General features: G+C 35.8%; 1 protein-coding gene and 1 pseudogene across 5 annotated transcripts in view; one reads left to right on the forward strand and one right to left on the reverse strand.

Moving 5' to 3' along the window:
* The first annotated feature begins 3,351 nt into the window (after positions 1-3,351).
* Positions 3,352-9,071, forward strand: LOC105860710 (tyrosine-protein kinase Fer-like; annotated as a pseudogene).
* Positions 6,031-18,099, reverse strand: part of THOC2 (THO complex subunit 2) — a 122,611-nt gene continuing 110,542 nt past the window's right edge. For 3 of the 5 annotated variants that reach the window (XM_012745648.3, XM_012745649.3, XM_075999114.1), the window contains 5 exons: positions 17,982-18,051; positions 17,509-17,666; positions 15,199-15,275; positions 14,680-14,725; positions 7,318-8,886 (listed from right to left, as the gene is read on the reverse strand). In XM_012745648.3, the coding sequence (XP_012601102.2) occupies positions 14,698-14,725; positions 15,199-15,275; positions 17,509-17,666; positions 17,982-18,051 (333 nt within the window). In that variant the 3' untranslated portion in view covers positions 7,318-8,886; positions 14,680-14,697. Of the gene's footprint in view, positions 6,829-7,317; positions 8,887-14,679; positions 14,726-14,756; positions 15,276-17,508; positions 17,667-17,981; positions 18,052-18,099 lie in introns of those variants that run through there. The other 2 variants (XM_012745650.3, XM_012745647.3) reach the window with 2 other exon arrangements.

Below are 18,099 nucleotides of genomic sequence, written 5' to 3' on the forward strand. Positions count from 1 at the left end.
AAAGAACACTACACCCAACAAGAACAGAATACACATTCTTTTCAAGTGCATGTGGAATATACACCATGGTAGACCAGCTACTGAGCCATAAAACAAGCCTCAGTAAATCCAAGAGTATTTAAATAATTTAAAGTATGTTCTTTGACCACAACATAACTATTAATAGATATCAATAACAGAAGGATACCTGGAAAATCTTCAGATATTTGGAAATAAAGCAACATACATGGGTCAAAGAAAAAAATAAAAAGGGAAGTTGGAAAATATTTTGAGTTGAATGAAAATGAAATCAAATTTGTGGGATGCAATTATGACAGTGGTTAGAGGGAAATTCATAGCATTAAATTATTAAATGTTTACACAAATCCCCACTTACCACTGGTATATTTTGCAAGGAAAAACAAGGAATAGAGGACAAAATCCAGTCCTGAACACAATTCCAATCATAGAAAAGTGAACCACTACAGATAAAAGTCATAGGAGGAGGTGTAAGTGGTATCAAAAGAAGTTCTGAACTTCAAAGTGCTTATCTTGGTAGCAGATGCTTGCTGACAATACACACATAGGCTAACAAGAGGTTACATCCAGGAAGGTCAGTGACAGTAGGCTGGAAAAGGCAGGGGGTCAATGAATAAGAGCAATGTGGGCTAGTAAAGTTGATGATGAACTCTGATCCCAGAACAGAGATTGTTGCTCTAGATTTTAAATGTTCCCTTTTAGGTATTGGTTGTCTTTGGGATGTAATATACTTATCAACCCAGAAATAAGAAGCCTCTAGCTGGGTTTTGTCTCAAATTAAGGTAAGAAGAGAGATGCTGGGATTGCATGCTGGTTAAACTCTGTGATGCCCAAATGCTATCCTATGTTAAAATCACCTGAAAAACTGTTTTAAAAAAATACTCCAGGCTCCCACCCCAAGAGAATCTGAGTCAATATATTTGAGGTGGGGGCCTCCTAAAGTTTCTCAATTCTAATTATTCCCAGTTTGGAAACTACTGGTATAAATATTACCACTAATAACAATTGATACTACTTATCGAGTATTTGCCATGTGCTAGGTCCTGTTTTAGGTGCTTTACATGTATTGCTACATTTAATTCATTAGCAGAAGGGCATTTTAAAGGCAAGGTGAGGAAGTAGTTTCAGTGGAGTTTATCCCCACTCAGAGGAATAGAAATGGACAAGGAAAGTCATCTTGACATACAGGTAACAACTTTTCAATTACTTGTAAAGATATGAAAAATGTGATTAATACTGATTACAGCAATAAAAAGACTGAAGTCAGGCTTAGTTATTTTTTTAAAAGGACCTGATGTCTTCTGCTGGTGGGATTGCAAATTAGTGCAACCTTTATGGAAAAGAATTTGGAGATACCTCAAACAGCTAGAAACAGAAATACCATTCGACCCAGCAATAGCATTGTTGGACATCTACCCAAAAGAACATAAATCACTCTATTATAAAGACATCTGCACCCGAATGTTTATGGCAGCACAATTCACTATTGCACGGTCATGGAAACAACCCACGTGCCTGTCAATTCATGAGTGGATAACTAAAATGTGGTATATGCTCACAATGGAAATTACTCAATCCTAAAAACAACAGTGAGCTAGCACCGTTTATGCTATCCTGGATTAAGCTTAAGCCCGTTATACAAAGCGAGGTGACACAAGATCTGGAAAATGGGCTACACATCTACTCCCAATCAAATTGGTACTGACTGATTAAAACTATGGTGCTCAAATAATGGTAGTGTTCACCAGGGATTGGGAGGGGGGACCCAATCTTAGGGATGTGGCGGGCATTGGGGGAGGGGAAGGGATTACCTCTAACCCTCTTTAGGGAGAGGCAAAGATATACAATGTAACTAAAATGTCTTAAAAAAAACTGTTATCAGGAGGTGGGCAGGTGGGAGGGGGAGGAGGGGAAGGGTGTGTGTACTTACATAATGGGTGTGGTGTGCACCACCTGGGGGTTGGACACGCTTGAAGCTCTGGCATGGCGTGGTGGGGGAGGGGTGGCAGGGGCAATATATGTAACCCTAACAATATTTGTACCCCCATAATATGAGGAAAAGGAAAAATTATTTTTAAAAAAAGATAAAAAAGGGAGAAAATCCTGATGCAGCAAGAAACAGTATTCAAAGAGGTAGAGAGCATTTGCCTCTCAAATCTGATCTAATGCTGGGCTAGTATAACAGGTTGGTTTCAAAGATTCTGTATAATACCAGAATTGGTTTAAATTCCAAGTTCAACATTCTCTCTCTGCCAGTGCCAACTTAGGGTTAAACCAGACCCCCAAAGACCTATACTCTGTAGGTCTAAGTAGAAATTGATTGGATTCCTCAAAGTCCCAAATCCTTCATAAATCTTTCCTAGAGAAACCTGTTGTGAAATAAACTTCCCAAATCACACTTAGTCTAAGGTAATTCTGAGTATTCACCATTTTTTAAAAATGTACCTGGTCCATCCCCCAGATGCATGTGGTATGAATACCTTACTCATTTTACATTTTGTTTCCTGCTTATATCTTGCAGGCATGAATGTTTGTATTATTGATATCTTGGATCAATTATCCTGGAAAGCACAAAAGGTGTCTGCATAATAGTAACCAGCATTGCCATTCCAATTATGATTCTTAATGTTCTTTGACAATAATGTCATATGTAATAAGAGATAAGGACTATTATACATACTGCATGAAATTAGGATCATGAAGGCCTTGAACATAGTACAATACAATTTTGATTAAAGATAGTAGCTCTTTATCAGAGCTAAAGTCTAATGCTCAAGTCCAAGGACATCTATCTCTCACGTGACCAAAATCAGAAGTCAGGCTAAGCTAGAGATTATGTACCAAATCACTTTTTAGGTCCTTTCCCTGAAATGAAGGCTATTTCTTATTTGCAATTATGTATTTCTCAAGTTTATGTGCCCTGTGTCCAATCAGAATCTTCTCCCTTCTCTCTCCTTTCTCTACTAACCACATCCATTTAGCAACACATTAAAGGAATTAAGCTTTTTAAGCCCGACCCATGTAGAAATGGCCATTACAGCTTAAAGCAGTTCCTAAGAATCAGGAACAAAAAGAAATGACCCTTATATTAAGGTATATTTTCTCAGGTTGCCACACTTCCTTTAATCACTACTTCCAATATCCCTTCTTTGTTACTCTTATCATTTCTACTTGTGTCTATAAATGAAATAAAATCTGTGTTCAATTAGCATGAACTAGCATCTTTTAAGCAGCTCCTCATTTTATTCTCTAGACCCAATAAAATCTCTTTGGTTCTGGTGGATAGTGTATCTAGAAATGTTACTACGATTTAAAAAATTAAACATTTAAACCATGCTTCTGGTAAGTGATGAGACAGAGCATTATGCAGATATAATATTATAAGCTCCATTCTATTTAAAAGGTAGCCTTGGAGATCAGTATCCATAAGAATGAAATAAACGAAGGCCAAGCACAGCTTTACCACTAATGAGATCTTGTTCATATTACTTGTATCATGGGAACCAAACAATGGTCACATGAGTTTTCTGATATTTACAAACAGGCTTATAAAAAGGCTATCATAAATCCCAGTTTACAAACCCCGTCTCAATATTCAAAAATGTTTTCCTGAACGGAACCAAATCATCAGAGACCTGCCTATCTGGACCACATGTTTTGGTGTCATTGCAGAAATATCCTCCTTACTAGAATGAATTGAGGTGCTGGCCATCAACTAACATTTCAAGATATATCTTTTTGTTTTATTCACTGAAAAAGACATGATTTCTTTAAAAATGCAAAGGAGAAGTTTCTTTCAGGTCTCAGTGCCAGGAAACATTCTCCACTGCAACTAGCTTTTTATTTGATGGATGCCATAATTCCTGTAATTGACATTACCTTCTCCTTGTTGCCTGACAGTTTTTCAAACCTAATTAACTCATGGCCCAATTGTACATAACATTTTGGGGTATTAACTTTATTTAGGATAGTAATTTCACCCTGAAACCAAATTTTCTCATTTAATTTTAAAATAGCATACGTTTTTTCATAAATCCTTTTTGGAACATGGTGGGGTATAAACAAAACAGTTACATAGTTGGAAAAAAATTTCCACCTATACATGACTAAAGTGCTTCCTTGAAATAGAAAATATCCCTAATACCATGGACGTTACTCTCCAACAATACATTGTGAATCACTTGTAGATCATTTGCCAAGGTAAGGAAAGCTTCTCTTTTACCCCTACCATTTAATCCAAGGTAGACAGATGAACAACTGTCTCGCAACTTCTCACCAGCTCCAGATAAATTCAGGGTTAGTTATAAAGGTTTTTAGACCTCCTTGGAACAAGACCTAGAAAAACAAACTTGCCACCTTAGGTCTATCTTTTTGAAAATCAGGTGAAAGCTATAGATCTAGAAAAGTACATATATCACAAGTTTGTATTCAATTTCTCGGAGGATTATAAATACTCCTAAGCCCATTGGTGAGCCTAAAGTCAAGAACTCCTTTCTGCAAAATGGCAAGCCTAGATGTCACCCACTAGAACTCATATTACATTATTGTCATGTAAAAGGTTCAAAGATGGGTTGGGGATCAGGGCTATCTTCTGTTCACATTGTTAATAAAATATTCATAGTGTGATAACTGCCTCAAAAAGTCCTGCCTCTCTCACCTTTACTCCATAATCACCATATATGTAAGGTAGTAAAGCCCTGCTTCCTTACCCAGGTTTATTTTTTCTCAGAGCATCTCCCTCCACTTATTTTTTTTCCTTAGTTATATTTTCTTCTTCTCTTTTCTTTTATAAATATAATCACTACATATTATATATTTACTGTCTCTACTGACTAGAATGGAAGCTCCATGAAGGCAGGAAATTGTTGCGCTCATGGCTGTACCTCTGATAAGAGGCACTAACATATTTTTTGAACTAATCTACAGGTACTCTCTACTCTCTAAAGCAGCGGTCAGCCTGCAGGCCAAATCCAGGCCTCCGCCTGTTTTTATAAAGTTTTACTGAACTCAGCCATATTTATTTACATATTATTTATAACTGCTTTCTTGCTACAATGGCAGAGCTGAGTAGTTGCAACAGGAACCACAGGGCCAACGAACATTCAAATATTTACTATTAATATCTGGCCCTTTACAAAGTTTGCTGGCCCACATAGCACTCATATGGCTCTTATTTCCCAAGCTAGATTGGAAGCACCCTTGAAACAGTTGAGTCTTATACTTCTTTGTACCTAGCACAGAGAAGATGCTCAAAAACAGCTATAACCATACAAATATAGATTTCCTACTTCCAATATAAATTATTTTTGTATAGTTAAATCCAAAGTTAGTATTTTTCATCATCAATGCATTTCTAGCAAGGCCACAAACAAAAATTACCTATGTTATGTTCAACAATTTAGGGGACAAAGAGAAGAGAATGATGCCAACAAATTAGCAAACTTTCTAGTTCAAAATCGTAATCATGTAATCTTTAAAATATAAATAAGAGGTAACAACTGGAAAGCTCTTCCTGGTATGTTTCAGACAAATGATTTTAAGGTGAACCACAGTTACTTTCTCAAAGTCAAAAACCACTGTAACAAAGTATCTCTTTTTATGCCAGGCACATTTTAGGTATTCAGTAGTCATTGAATAGATGCACCCCCTCATAAATATTTGGCTCACCAATTTATGCAAACTACAACTACCTGAAAAGAGGCATCAGGATTTATACCCCTTTGCCAATTCTAAAATACACTCAGCATTTCTCAAGCCTTTAAAAAATTGTATCCTTTCTGCCATTCTCTGAAAATTTTAATTTGCATTGGTACCACTGTTTCCAAGGAACTGAAAACTAAATGGATAAATCTAGGCATGACAGCAGTCCACTGTTTACTCCAGGAACAAAGGTAATCAAACAGGATTTTTTCATATTATTGGTAAGACAGAATTGAGAAGAAAGGGTTAGGAACCTTATTATCTTTGCTAAGTTATTTTGAATAAGTAACAATATACACAATGATATACAATCATTTGAGAAAACTATTGTTTATTTAGAAAAAAGGTTACACTGGTAGAATTCAGTAGATAAAAAAATCTGTTTTAAAAATGTCACTGTTAAACTTTTCCAGACTAAAGTTCAGCAATACAAAGCTCCTGTAGCTGTAGAATTAAAACACAATTAACTTTTGATTTCCCCCACCAAGATTTTTCCAACATAATTACAAGAAAAAAATGGCAAGGGACAAGTGAGCACTGGTACCTTTTTCTTTTTTAAACAGGTTTTAATGTTGTACATGTACTATATAAAATGATTCCTAAGCACTGCATAAAACAATGCTCCCCCTTTGTAGTGCCTAATATTAAAAACAGGCCAAATAATAAATTAAAACTGAGTTTTAAAATGAGGTAAATTCAAAATGGTTCAATAATTGTTTATTTTCAGTTTCAAACAATAAAAAGAAAGCATTTCAGAATGGAAAAAAATACAACTAAACCCAGGCAATATTTAGTTAACCTAAAGTGAAATTCTGTACACATGTAACCTTATTTGCTTGTTGGGAATTGTATGCAGCACATTGTGCTAAAAATATGAGACAGTTAACACTTTCAGCCAGTACTGAAAATAAACATGTAGAAACTAGGCAACAAGTTAAAATATAAGTAATGCAAAATTCAACAATTTTCTGTTTTCCACATGGAGCAATAAAGCAGATAACTGAATAATTTAAGGAGATGCAAATGGGCCCTCTTCATTCATAATTCTCGGCAATCTACTCAGGAAAATAAATTTCTGGTCACAGCTGAACAATTTCATTCCAATTTCACCTGAAAGAAACAAAGTGATTATATTGATAGACAAGAAAGGAAGACAGGAGGGGAGTGGGAAGGAGGAGGAAAGAAGGAAAGGAAGGAGGAGGAAGAGAAGAAGAAAGGAAGGAGGAGAGAAAGATGGAATTAAAAAGGAGAAAGGAGGAGAGGAGGGGGAGGGAGAAAAAGGTTGAGGGAGAGAAAGAGAGAGGGAGGAAGGAAGATTTAAGAAAGAAAGAAAAGTTAATGAGTCAATAACAAAAGTTTAAATTAAGTCCCTAGAAAAGGGTGAAATATTTGCATATTTCTTATTGTCCACTCTTAGAAACCATTAAAGATGGACACACTATGATGACTTAAAAAAAAGACATTCAACATTTTGGGGGGCATGAAACAGTAACAAATAAAACATTCCACAGGGCAAGCAATAGCTTATTAAAAGTAAACAAAACATGTAGCAAAGGAACCTATTTTACATGATCAACAAGAGAAAAATGACATCACATATTTCACAAGGACACAATTTTAATAGTGACTTATATTAAGATGTAATGTCTGCTAACTTATAAAAATTGCTTTAAAAATATATTGACTTAATTATACTCATTTCCTTTCCTTTATGTATTGACATTTTTCAAATACTGCATATTGAAATAAATTCAAAACATGATCATTACAACATGTGGCAAATAATTTCATATCTGCCTAACATTATTCTCATTCAAAATTTAAACTAATGCATAACGCATTAAATTTTATTGATGAAAATACTACATTCACATATTTCATAAAACCAGAGTTAGAAGGGGCCTTAGAAAATAATCACACTGCATGAAATGTTGACAAATAATTTACATATCATTTCTACACATTCTGTTCACACCAAGTATAATCTTGACATTATCAATCATAATTGCAAATACACTAATGTTGAACTTATAATTCAATACTTAAAAGTTTTTGTTCCTGTCCATCAACTCATGAATGGATAAACAAAATGTGGTACATAATCATACAATGGAATAACATTGAGCCATAAAAAGGAATGGAGTACTGATACATGCTACAACATGGATGAACCTTGAAAACATGATGTTAAGTGAAAGAGCCCAGACATAAAAGGCCATGTATTGCATGATTTCATTTATATGAAATGTCCAAAACAGACGAATTCATACAGAAAGTACATTAGTGGTTTCCAGGGTTTGAGGGAAGGGGAGAGTTGGGAGTGACTGCTAACAGGCATAGAGTTTCTTTTTGGGGTGACAGAAATGTTCTGGAATTAGACAGTGGTGATGGTTGCACAACACAGCAAATATACTAAAAACCACCGAATAGTACATTTTAAAATGGCGAATTTTATCTCAATTTTTTAAATTGCAAAAAAAAAAAAAAAAAAAAAAAAAGGTCAATGTTCCAATTAAGGGCACCATGGTATCACAGTAGGGCCATAACTAGGAGAATAAGAAATGGGTTCCCAATTATGAAGATGTCACATTAGGAGAATTATTGGGCAAGGTACATTTTGATGATATATTTAAGGGCCCATTAAAGGATAAAATTCTGTTGCTGTTAAAACATATAAAGAAGATCTTTCCCAGGAACTGAAATTAAAATTTTTACAAGAAACCAAAATCCTCAAGCAATATATCATCCCAATATTATCAAACTTATAGGAGTTCGCACACAAAGACAGCCTATCTACATCATTAAAGAACTGGTTCCAGGAGGCGATTTCCTCTCCTTTCTGAGAAAGAAGGATGAACTATTACTCAGTTAGTAAAATTTTCATTAGATGCTGCTTCTGGATGGCGTATCTCGAGTAAAAATTGTATACACAGGGACCTTGCTGCAAGAAACTGCCTGGAGGTGAAAATAATGTTCTGAAAATCAGTAACTTTGGAATGTCTCGTCAAGAGGATGGTGGTGTGTATTCATCTTCTGACTTAAAGCAGATTCCCATTAAATGGACAGCACCAGAAGCTCTTAATTATGGGAGATATCGTTCTGAGAGTGACGCATGGAGCTTTGGCATCCTCCTCTGGGAGACCTTCAGCTTAGGGGTCTGTCCATATCCTGGAATGACAAATCAGCAAGCACAAGAGCAAGTGGAAAGAAGATACTGGATGTCAGTCTCTCGGCAGAGTCCAGAGAGTATAAAATAATGCTGAAGTGTTAGGATTACAAACTTGAAAACCGCCCCCAAGTTCAGTGAACTTCAGAAAAAGCTAGCTGTCATCAAGAAGAAAGCCACACTGTGATGAAATAGTGCCAAACTCAGCCTCTATCTTTGGCAGAGTAGTATTTTTCTTCTCATTAAGATATACACCACGTTACCTGCAACATTCTCCTAAGCTTATTTTTTTTTTTATTAACTATTGTTTAAAAATACCTGCTGCTTTAACCATTGTAAACAAAACAACACAAGTTCTAAATGTAAGAGGTCACACAGATCTTTTCACACCTAGGACTGTTGCTGTTTCTCAAAGGTTTCCTACTTCAGGCTCAATTCACAGTTTGCTGTTTTCTATCACAGACGTCTATCTTCTATTGGTGCTACAAACTGTATTGATAATACCACGTTTGCAGGACATATTCCAACAAAAGGTGGCCTTCCACTCTGCTGAGACAAGACTATATTTGTAAACACCATTTCATATTGGTAATTATCTGGACCTCCTAGGTTTTCCCCCTACTTTTTCGTTTCGGCCAGAAACAGATTAGATCCTGCTATATTGGTAAGGCTGTCATTTCCTTATGTTTTACCATGCCCTCCTGTGCACAAACATCCTCAAAGAGTTGAGCCAGTTGAATTTAAATGATCTTATAGAGAGCTATGACAGCAAGAATCATGTTTGAAAGTAGGGTGATCTGAAGAAAAGAGCAGCTAGGGTGGTGATTAAAGTAGAGAAGAAAAGGCAAATATAAAATCAGCCTTCTTATCAGAGGTATGCCTTTATAAACACACACACTTTTTAATTTTATGATCAAATTCATCAAAAAGGTCCTAAGAAATGTTTCAGTAATTCAGAGATTTGTTATAAAAGAGCCCTCTTGATGGCAAAAAAAGAAATTTTTAAGAGCAACTATAAAATACCAGCCCACCAAAATAACAGCTTACTTTTAGTTAAGTGTCTTTGCCTCAAAGGAAGCATTCCAGAATTGCCTTCCCTGCATTTTTACTAGTATCTGAAGCCGTCGGGATTCCATGATCTTACTTTCTCTCTCTTACACACCCCCCAAGTAGAAAGATACATACAGTTGGCGTTTTAAAAGTGAAACATACATTTATGAGGAAGAAAGAAGTTATGAGGAGAAAGATATAGGGACAGCCATCCTCATTCTACTTTACTCCTTCATTTACCCTTACATTGGAACCTAGGAATTCTTACTGCAAATAGTCCCTGAGATGTTTCATGTGCATAAAATGTAATAGAGTTAAAACTGGGATTCTGTTGAGCTGAATCTTAACTGCGCTCAAGGATGCTTCTCAGAATAAATGTGTGTGTAGGAGATAGACACACTCATGGGAAAATGTGGCATGGGAGCCTTTTATAAGTGTTCATGCCTATGTCCAGATTTAAAAAAAGAAAAAACAGCACCTTAATGACTATTTGGTCTACCTTGATAAGAGCAAGGAAACAGAAAATTCCTTGTGCCCTTTTCAACTGTTTGGTGTCTATGAATATTACTGCACAGAACCTACAGCCAATACTTTTTTTAAAAAGTGTAAAAGATGATAATGAAGAGAAAAATTCATTTGTGTCTATTATTTCAATCTCCTAATAAGAGTTTTCTACACAATTGATAGTTACTACATATGGAGCAAAATAAAACCATATTAAATCTTCTCTCAAAAAATATGTTGCAGCATACAAAACAACTTCTTTGTAATCAGTATGGCTTTCCTTTCTATCAAATGGTGTAAATAAACTGAATCTTCTTTTGATGGCAAAAAAAGTCAATGTTGCTCCTCATCAATGTGCACACTGATCCCAAAGAGATACACATAGTATCTCTGTACTTAACTTCCTATGTAAAGTTAAGAGTATCTAAAACATAGCAGATAATAAAGAAAAATACTTGGTTGTTTGATTAGAAGGCAGGCATGTAGTTACTGTCTTCAACAAAATCACCATCTAGGGATGGAGATATGTAACATACTCATATATATAGGAACCAGTGACTAGGACTCTACAGGCAAGCCCACATGCAAAAACGTAAGAAATGAGAAGCTACTAAGGAAGAAACTTAAAACACTCCGTATCCCAACATTTATTATCAGCATCTACGAATATGCCTCAAAATGGCAATACATTTCTAAAAATAAGCAATCTTTGAGAGCTTAGGAAGTTAGTTTCCAAGTATGAACTGAAGAAGAAAAAAAAGAAAAAAGTCTTAGAGCAGTAATTACAAAAATCAATTATCTATAGGGGCCAGGAATGTAATGGAAACAAATCAAGTGAGCTGAGTAGGGACTAATTGAAGTGAACTGTAAAAAAAAGAAGGCCCTTGTTCAATCCAAAGGAAGGCAGGACCTAGGCAGGCCTAGCTGATTGCTGCCACACAGAAATCAGGGCACAATGTTACCAAGTACTCTAATTCTTCAAGAGAAACTAAAATTTGGATTTTGTTAATTCTTTTGATTTTTAAAAGCAACCAATTAAACAAAAAAATTTTTAATTGTGTAATGCCAAGATGGTACATCTTAACAAGCCACATTCTGCCAAAGGGCTGAGAATTTACAACCTTGAGTTTAGAGGATAAAAGTAGGTTACACATTTGAGACTGGAGGTGAGAAATGGACTTGCAAAATATATTTGGCCTTTTTGGAACAGAGGGTTAGAACAGGAATATAGTAGATTAAAAATACAGATTATGGATAGAATAGAGCCAAACTAACTGCTAATGTTCTTGAAAATCAAAGTCATAAGTCCAAGATAACAAAAAGCAGGATCATGCTTCTCAGTCTGGGAGCAAGTGTCAACTTAGCAAAGCATCTGGTTCACAAAAGGACTCTCCAAAGTTTGCTAAAGTCAACATTCATGAGTTGAGGACCACACATAGCAAAGTATAATTGAGAAGCCAAAGGATGGTTCTTAGAGGACAATTTTAAATAGGCAGGAATTTTCAAAGAAGATCAAAGTAGAAGAAAAGGCTAATGGCAAAGCAGCTAATAATATTCAAGAGATTAAATCAAGGAGAGGTAAGATGAGATGAATTTGAACAAAGACTTTATAGGTAACAGAAGATGCAGAGAAGAGGCAGAAAGTTTTGCAACTAAAAATAGACAAAAAGAAGACTGGAAGAAATTTAATCTGGGTCACATTTAAATACTATATTTTTAAATTCTAATGTGATCATTTTCATGTTTCTGAAATCAGAAAACTTACAAATCAATGTCATCTCTCTACCTACCTCCCTCAAAAAAATTGTTCTAAAAACCAACAATAAAATATTCCAATTAATGACATCTTTTAATCATGGAAATGTGACATGTGGGAGCTCTCCTGTCTATAGAATAGAAAATAAATTAAAAAGGGAAGGGGGGGGCAGATTTAGAAGTGGCCTGTAGGTAGATGGTGCCAACCAGAAATGAGGAGACCTCTAAAAGAAAAGGAAGGAAAGGAAGAAAAACAGACTTGACCAAACCTACAATGTATACAAATAGAGGCAGCCAAAAAACAGCCAGCAAAAAGAAAAAAATCAACCAGAGCCTCACTAAATTAAGAGTCTACCCAAGAAGATAGTACAAATTTGTCAACAAGAAATTAAACAGGGTGAACATACCAAGCTAAATGTATCTCTAAAAAGATATCTTAATCTAGAAGCTTTGCTACAAGACCACCAGCCAAACAACTAACCTTGGCCTTTCTTTTCATGCCTTTGTTCCTGGGTACAAACTCACAGCTAGGGTAAGAACGACTCAAATCTGTAGCATAACTTTTATATACAAAAGAATAATATTTAGGTACTGAGTAAAAGATGTATAAAATCACAGTGAAGGCCGGGCGCGGTGGCTCACGCCTGTAATCCTAGCACTCTGGGAGGCCGAGGTGGGCAGATTGCTCAAAGTCAGGAGTTCGAAACCAGCCTGAGCAAGAGCGAGACCCCGTCTCTACTATAAATAGAAAGAAATTCATTGGCCAACTAATATATAGAGAAAAAATTAGCCAGGCATGGTGGCGCATGCCTGTAGTCCCAGCTACTCGGGATGCTGAGGCAGGAGGATTGCTTGAGCCCAGGAGTTTGAGGTTGCTGTGAGCTAGGCTGACGTGATGGCACTCACTCTAGCCTGTGCAACAAAGCGAGACCCTGACTCAAAAAAATAAAAATAAAATCACAGTGAAAGCTGTCAGTGACAATGGTTGACCCATTCCTAATGAAGATATGAGATGCAGGCTTTATCTTTCTTTAATAGGGAAAATCATATGTGAAAGCAAAATGCCAAATTAAAAGAAAGGTTAAGATGAAAAATAAAAAACAAAACAAAGAAAGATTAAGACTTTATAGTTCACCAAGGAAAACAGTTAGTTGTCTGGGTGGGATGGGGAAGCTAGAATTGAAGAATAAGCAGTAACATTTCTTTTACAATCTTTTTTAAATCATTAAATTCTAAATGCTTTTTCATAACTTTTGTTTACCCTACTCTACTACTTAGATAACAAGCACAGAATAGCAAAGCAGAAAAAGCACACCACTCATCAGGTGTTGCCTATCTGGCAACCTCAAATCCCTGCTTTGCAGCCAAAATAAATATAACAGAATTCATACTCTAACACCCATACCCTTTATACAGAACTGACTCCCAACATTTCTCACTCTTAATCTAAACACCAGTATATAGCCTTGGTTATCTATCTGGTTTCATAAAAAATTAGATGCAGCCAATAATATTAGGGGGAAAGATAGACAGCAAGTACACTTAATATATTAAGAAGTGATAGCTAATATGGAAGAAAATGGACTATAAAAAAGCAAAGTCAACAACTTCAAATACAGCTATCTGGAACCATTTAAGGGGCAAAGCATCTCACTTCAATAATCCTCAGGCATCATCAAACAATGAACTATTCAGATGATCTTAAGTGCTCAAAAAAGGCTATATTAGGGTCTAAATACCCTGTCCACTACAATGGACATATAATTTATTTAAGATGGTTAAAATATTTTTTAAATCTCACATAAAAGATAAGTGTATTACCTTCAAAACAAAGATGCACACTTTAAATTCCAGAACTAAAAGTGCAGACAATATTTTCTGGCTTTGCAAAACATGGGCAGTAGTAGAAAATGAGGCACAAAAACTTAAACAAAAATCTTTGGATAACATGCCTGCATGAGAAAGCAAAAAGAACAGAGAACACTAAAGGATAAGAAGACCTAGTTTGAGTATTGATTCTGTTGACTAATATCTCTGTGATCTTCTTCAACTTAATCTCTCAGAGTCTTAGTTTCTTTACCTGTAAAATGAAGATGCCACCACTATTTACAGGGCTGTAGTACTTTAAAAGGGTAATTATCCAAAGAAGATGGGAACAAGTGAAGAGAAAGCCAGATGTTCTTAAATACATATTGGTGCTTAAAAAAATGTGTGGCTAATCAGCAAGCTTAAAATGAAAACAGCTGCAAAATGACTGTGACTGTTGTTCTGCATTGATGCCCAAAGGCTTGGTCATAATAAAATGAAAACAGCTGCAAAATGACTGTGACTGTTGTTTTGCATCTATGCCCAAAGGCTTGGTCATAATATTTAGGTGAAAAATTCAAGTAGTTGTATCTTGCAAAATGAACTTAGTTTCTTCAACATCATCAGATCTCATTTTATGTTTCTATCTTTAAATGAAAAGGAGGTGAGAGAACACGCACCTTGATTGAAAGTCTTCATTATCTGTGCTTGTCCGAGGACTTATGAGTAGATGACAAATTAAGGGAAAACAACTTTTTGGGGGGGGATGTGTCTCACCTTTTAGTACAATCCCTTAGCTTGCAAGGCCTCATTGGCTCTGACCAGCCTGGTAGCCCCAAACTCTACCAGCTCCGCTCCTCTGTCACATTTTGCCCTTCTAGTCCCCATGCCCCCAGCCCAAGGGACTTTCTGCTCCCTTTTTTCCTCTCAGTGATAATACAGCCAGAGGGACTATAAATCCCCAGTGGCATAGCACACCTCAGTCACTAGAGAAGTTTTTTTAAAAAAAAAATCAAGAACATCAAGTCTCCCACTTCCAGATTTTGTACATTTGAGAGGATTAACTGGAAAGACCATTTAAAAGCAAATAAGCCCTCAGGCATTTAGACCACATACTACAATGGTACAATTCTAAACATGACCAGTATCAAAGCTTTCCATTACACTGATAGAAAACATCAATGAGATGAAAAGGATATTGCTTCTTCTCTTCCTTTCCTCCTGAACTGTCCCGTTTCTCTTTCTTTTCTATCTTTTCTTTATCATGCCTGGACTCCTATAAGGAATGGTGGAATTAGTTGGGGAAGGGAAAACCAAATATAAAAATAAGCTCAAAATCCCTTTTTATCACCCACCAGCCATAATTTTTCTTCAAAAACTTACTTAATATGACACCAAAAGTACAAGCAAGAGAAAAAAATAGATAAATTGGACTTCACCAAAAGTAAAAACATTCGTGCATCAAAGAACACTATCAACAAAGTGAAAAGACAGCCTACAGAATAGGAGAAAACATTTGCAAATCATGTATCTCATAAGGATCTAGTATCTGAAATATATATAGAACTCTTACAACTAAGCAACGAAAAGACAACCCAATTTTAAAATGGTCAAATCGTCTGAATAGATTTCTCCAAAGATATACAAATGGCCAACAAGCACATGAAAAGATGCTCAACATCATTAATCATTAAGGAAATGCAAATCAAAACCACAATGAGATACCAATTCACACCTACTATAATAGCTATAATAAAAAAACAAAACAGAAAATAACCAGTGTTGACAAGGATGTAGAGAAATTTGCACCCTGATACATTGCTGGTAGAAATGTAAACTGTACAGCCACTGTGAAAAACAGTTGGTGGTTCCTCAAAAAGTTAAACATAGAATTACCATATAACCCAGAAATTCTACTCTTGGGTATGTACCCAAGATAACTGAAAACAGGTATTCGCACAAATACTTATAGCAGCACACAAACGTTCACAGCAGCACTATTCACAATAGCCAAAAGGTGGAAACAGCCCAAAAGTCCATCAACTGACAAATGGATAAACATATGTAGTATATTCACATAATGGAATATTATTTAGCTATACAAAGAAATGAAGTAATGAAATGTGCTACAACATGGAAGAACTTCAAAAACATTATGCTAAGTGAAAGAAATCAGACACAAAAGGCCACATTGTTGTACGATTCTATTATGTAAAATATTCAAAACATGTAAATCCGTAGAAACAGAAAACAGATTTATGGTTGCCAGGGGCTGAGGGGAGGGGGAAATGGGAGTGACTGCTTAGTAAGTAGAGAATTTCCCTGTGGGGTGCTGAAATGTTTTAGAACTACGTAGAGATGATGAGTGTGTAAAATCATAAATATATTAAATGTCAATGAATTGTACACTTTAAAAAGGTTAGTCTTACATTATGTGAATTTTACCTGAATTAAAAAACACTTAAAAGGAGTAGCCTGTCTTATAAAGCATAGAGAACTAAAACATTCACCTTATAATTTTCTATAACTGCTATGAAGTATGAATATATGGTATATATTTTGATTATATGCGATAATGCTCTGTAAACAATTTATACTTTAGTAATGGCTTATTACTTTATGGTAGATGCCTGAGATCTATTTCAAATATCATCCATTAAAATGTAAGAGAATGCACCTTATACTTAATTTTAAAATCAAATGTAAGTTAAAAAAAATGAGTTCAGTAGGAGAAAATGTTACAAAAATATGTTTCAAATCACAATTAATAAAGACTTTATGGCTGGGCATGGTGGCTAATGCCTGTAATCTTAGCACTTTGGGAAGCTGAGGCAGGCAGATCGTTTGAGCTCAGGAGTTTGAGACCAGCCTGAGCAAGAGTGAGACTCCGTCTCTACTAAAAATAAATAGAAAAAAAATTAGCTGGACAACTAAAAATATACAGAAAAAAATAGCCGGGCATCATGGCACATGCCTGTAGTCCCAGCTACTCGGGAGGCTGAGGCAGTAGTATTGCTTGAACCCAGGAGTTTGAGGTTGCTGTAAGCTAGGCTGATGCCACAGCACTCTAGCCCGGGCAACCGAGTGAGACTCTGTCTCAAAAAAACAAACAAACAAAAAAAAAACTTCATGACACTGTGATGGTCAGGGAAAATACATGTGACCATATTTTTAATTTTAAGAATAAAGAGGAACTAAAGGCAAAGAATTGGTGGAGAAAAAAGAAAATACAAAGAAAGGCTGAAACTCAATGAACAGAAATAGGTGGGAGTAGAATGGAGAGGAAAAGAATCTCAGATGTACACTAACTCTACCCTTTCAGGGATTTGGGACTGAACTGGCACAAATTCCCCAGATAACTTGCTCTCTCCCAATGCCTTCTTTTCCCAACCCCAAATATTTAACAAAAGACTATTTGACTAGGAAAAAACTCAATGTGTGCTACATTTTCAAAGGGTTGATTTTTTTTAAAAGAAAAAGCATATTATTCCTTTATTTTCCTAATTTACCTTTTTGCCACCAGAGGAGATCTTATCCATCTTCTCAGATTTAAATGAATCACCACCTTTTTCTTTGCCTGAAGATTTTGACTTATTTTTATCCTTGTCTTTCTCATTTGGATAAGGAGACTCACATGGACTTTCACTTTTGTGTTTTGAAACCCCCACTAAAATTACAAAAGAGAATCATGAAAGCCTTTTCCAATTCACTTTGACAATTGTTTCAAAGGTATTAATAAGGCTACCCCAGCCTGAGCAAGAGCAATATATCACATCTCCACCAAAAATAGAAAAAATTAGCGAGGCGTGGTGGTGCACGGCTGTAATCCCAGCTACTCAGGAGGTTGAGGCAGGAGGATCACTTGAGCCCAGGAGTTTGAGGGTGCAGTGAGCTATGATGATGCCACTACACTCTAACCAGGGCCAAAGAGTGAGAGCCTGTCTCCAAAAAAAAAAAAAAAAAAAAAAAAAAGTCTACCTACTTGTTCCATTTTCCTCTTTACGCCTCTTGGTCAAGTCCGGTGGTACTTCACGGTCATTGTTTGAGTGATCCTAGAACCAAGAATTGTGAACTACATTGACCAAAGGCTTATGTTTTCT

The sequence above is a fragment of the Microcebus murinus genome, chromosome X (assembly GCF_040939455.1).
Source record: "Microcebus murinus isolate Inina chromosome X, M.murinus_Inina_mat1.0, whole genome shotgun sequence".
Taxonomy (NCBI): domain Eukaryota; kingdom Metazoa; phylum Chordata; class Mammalia; order Primates; family Cheirogaleidae; genus Microcebus; species Microcebus murinus.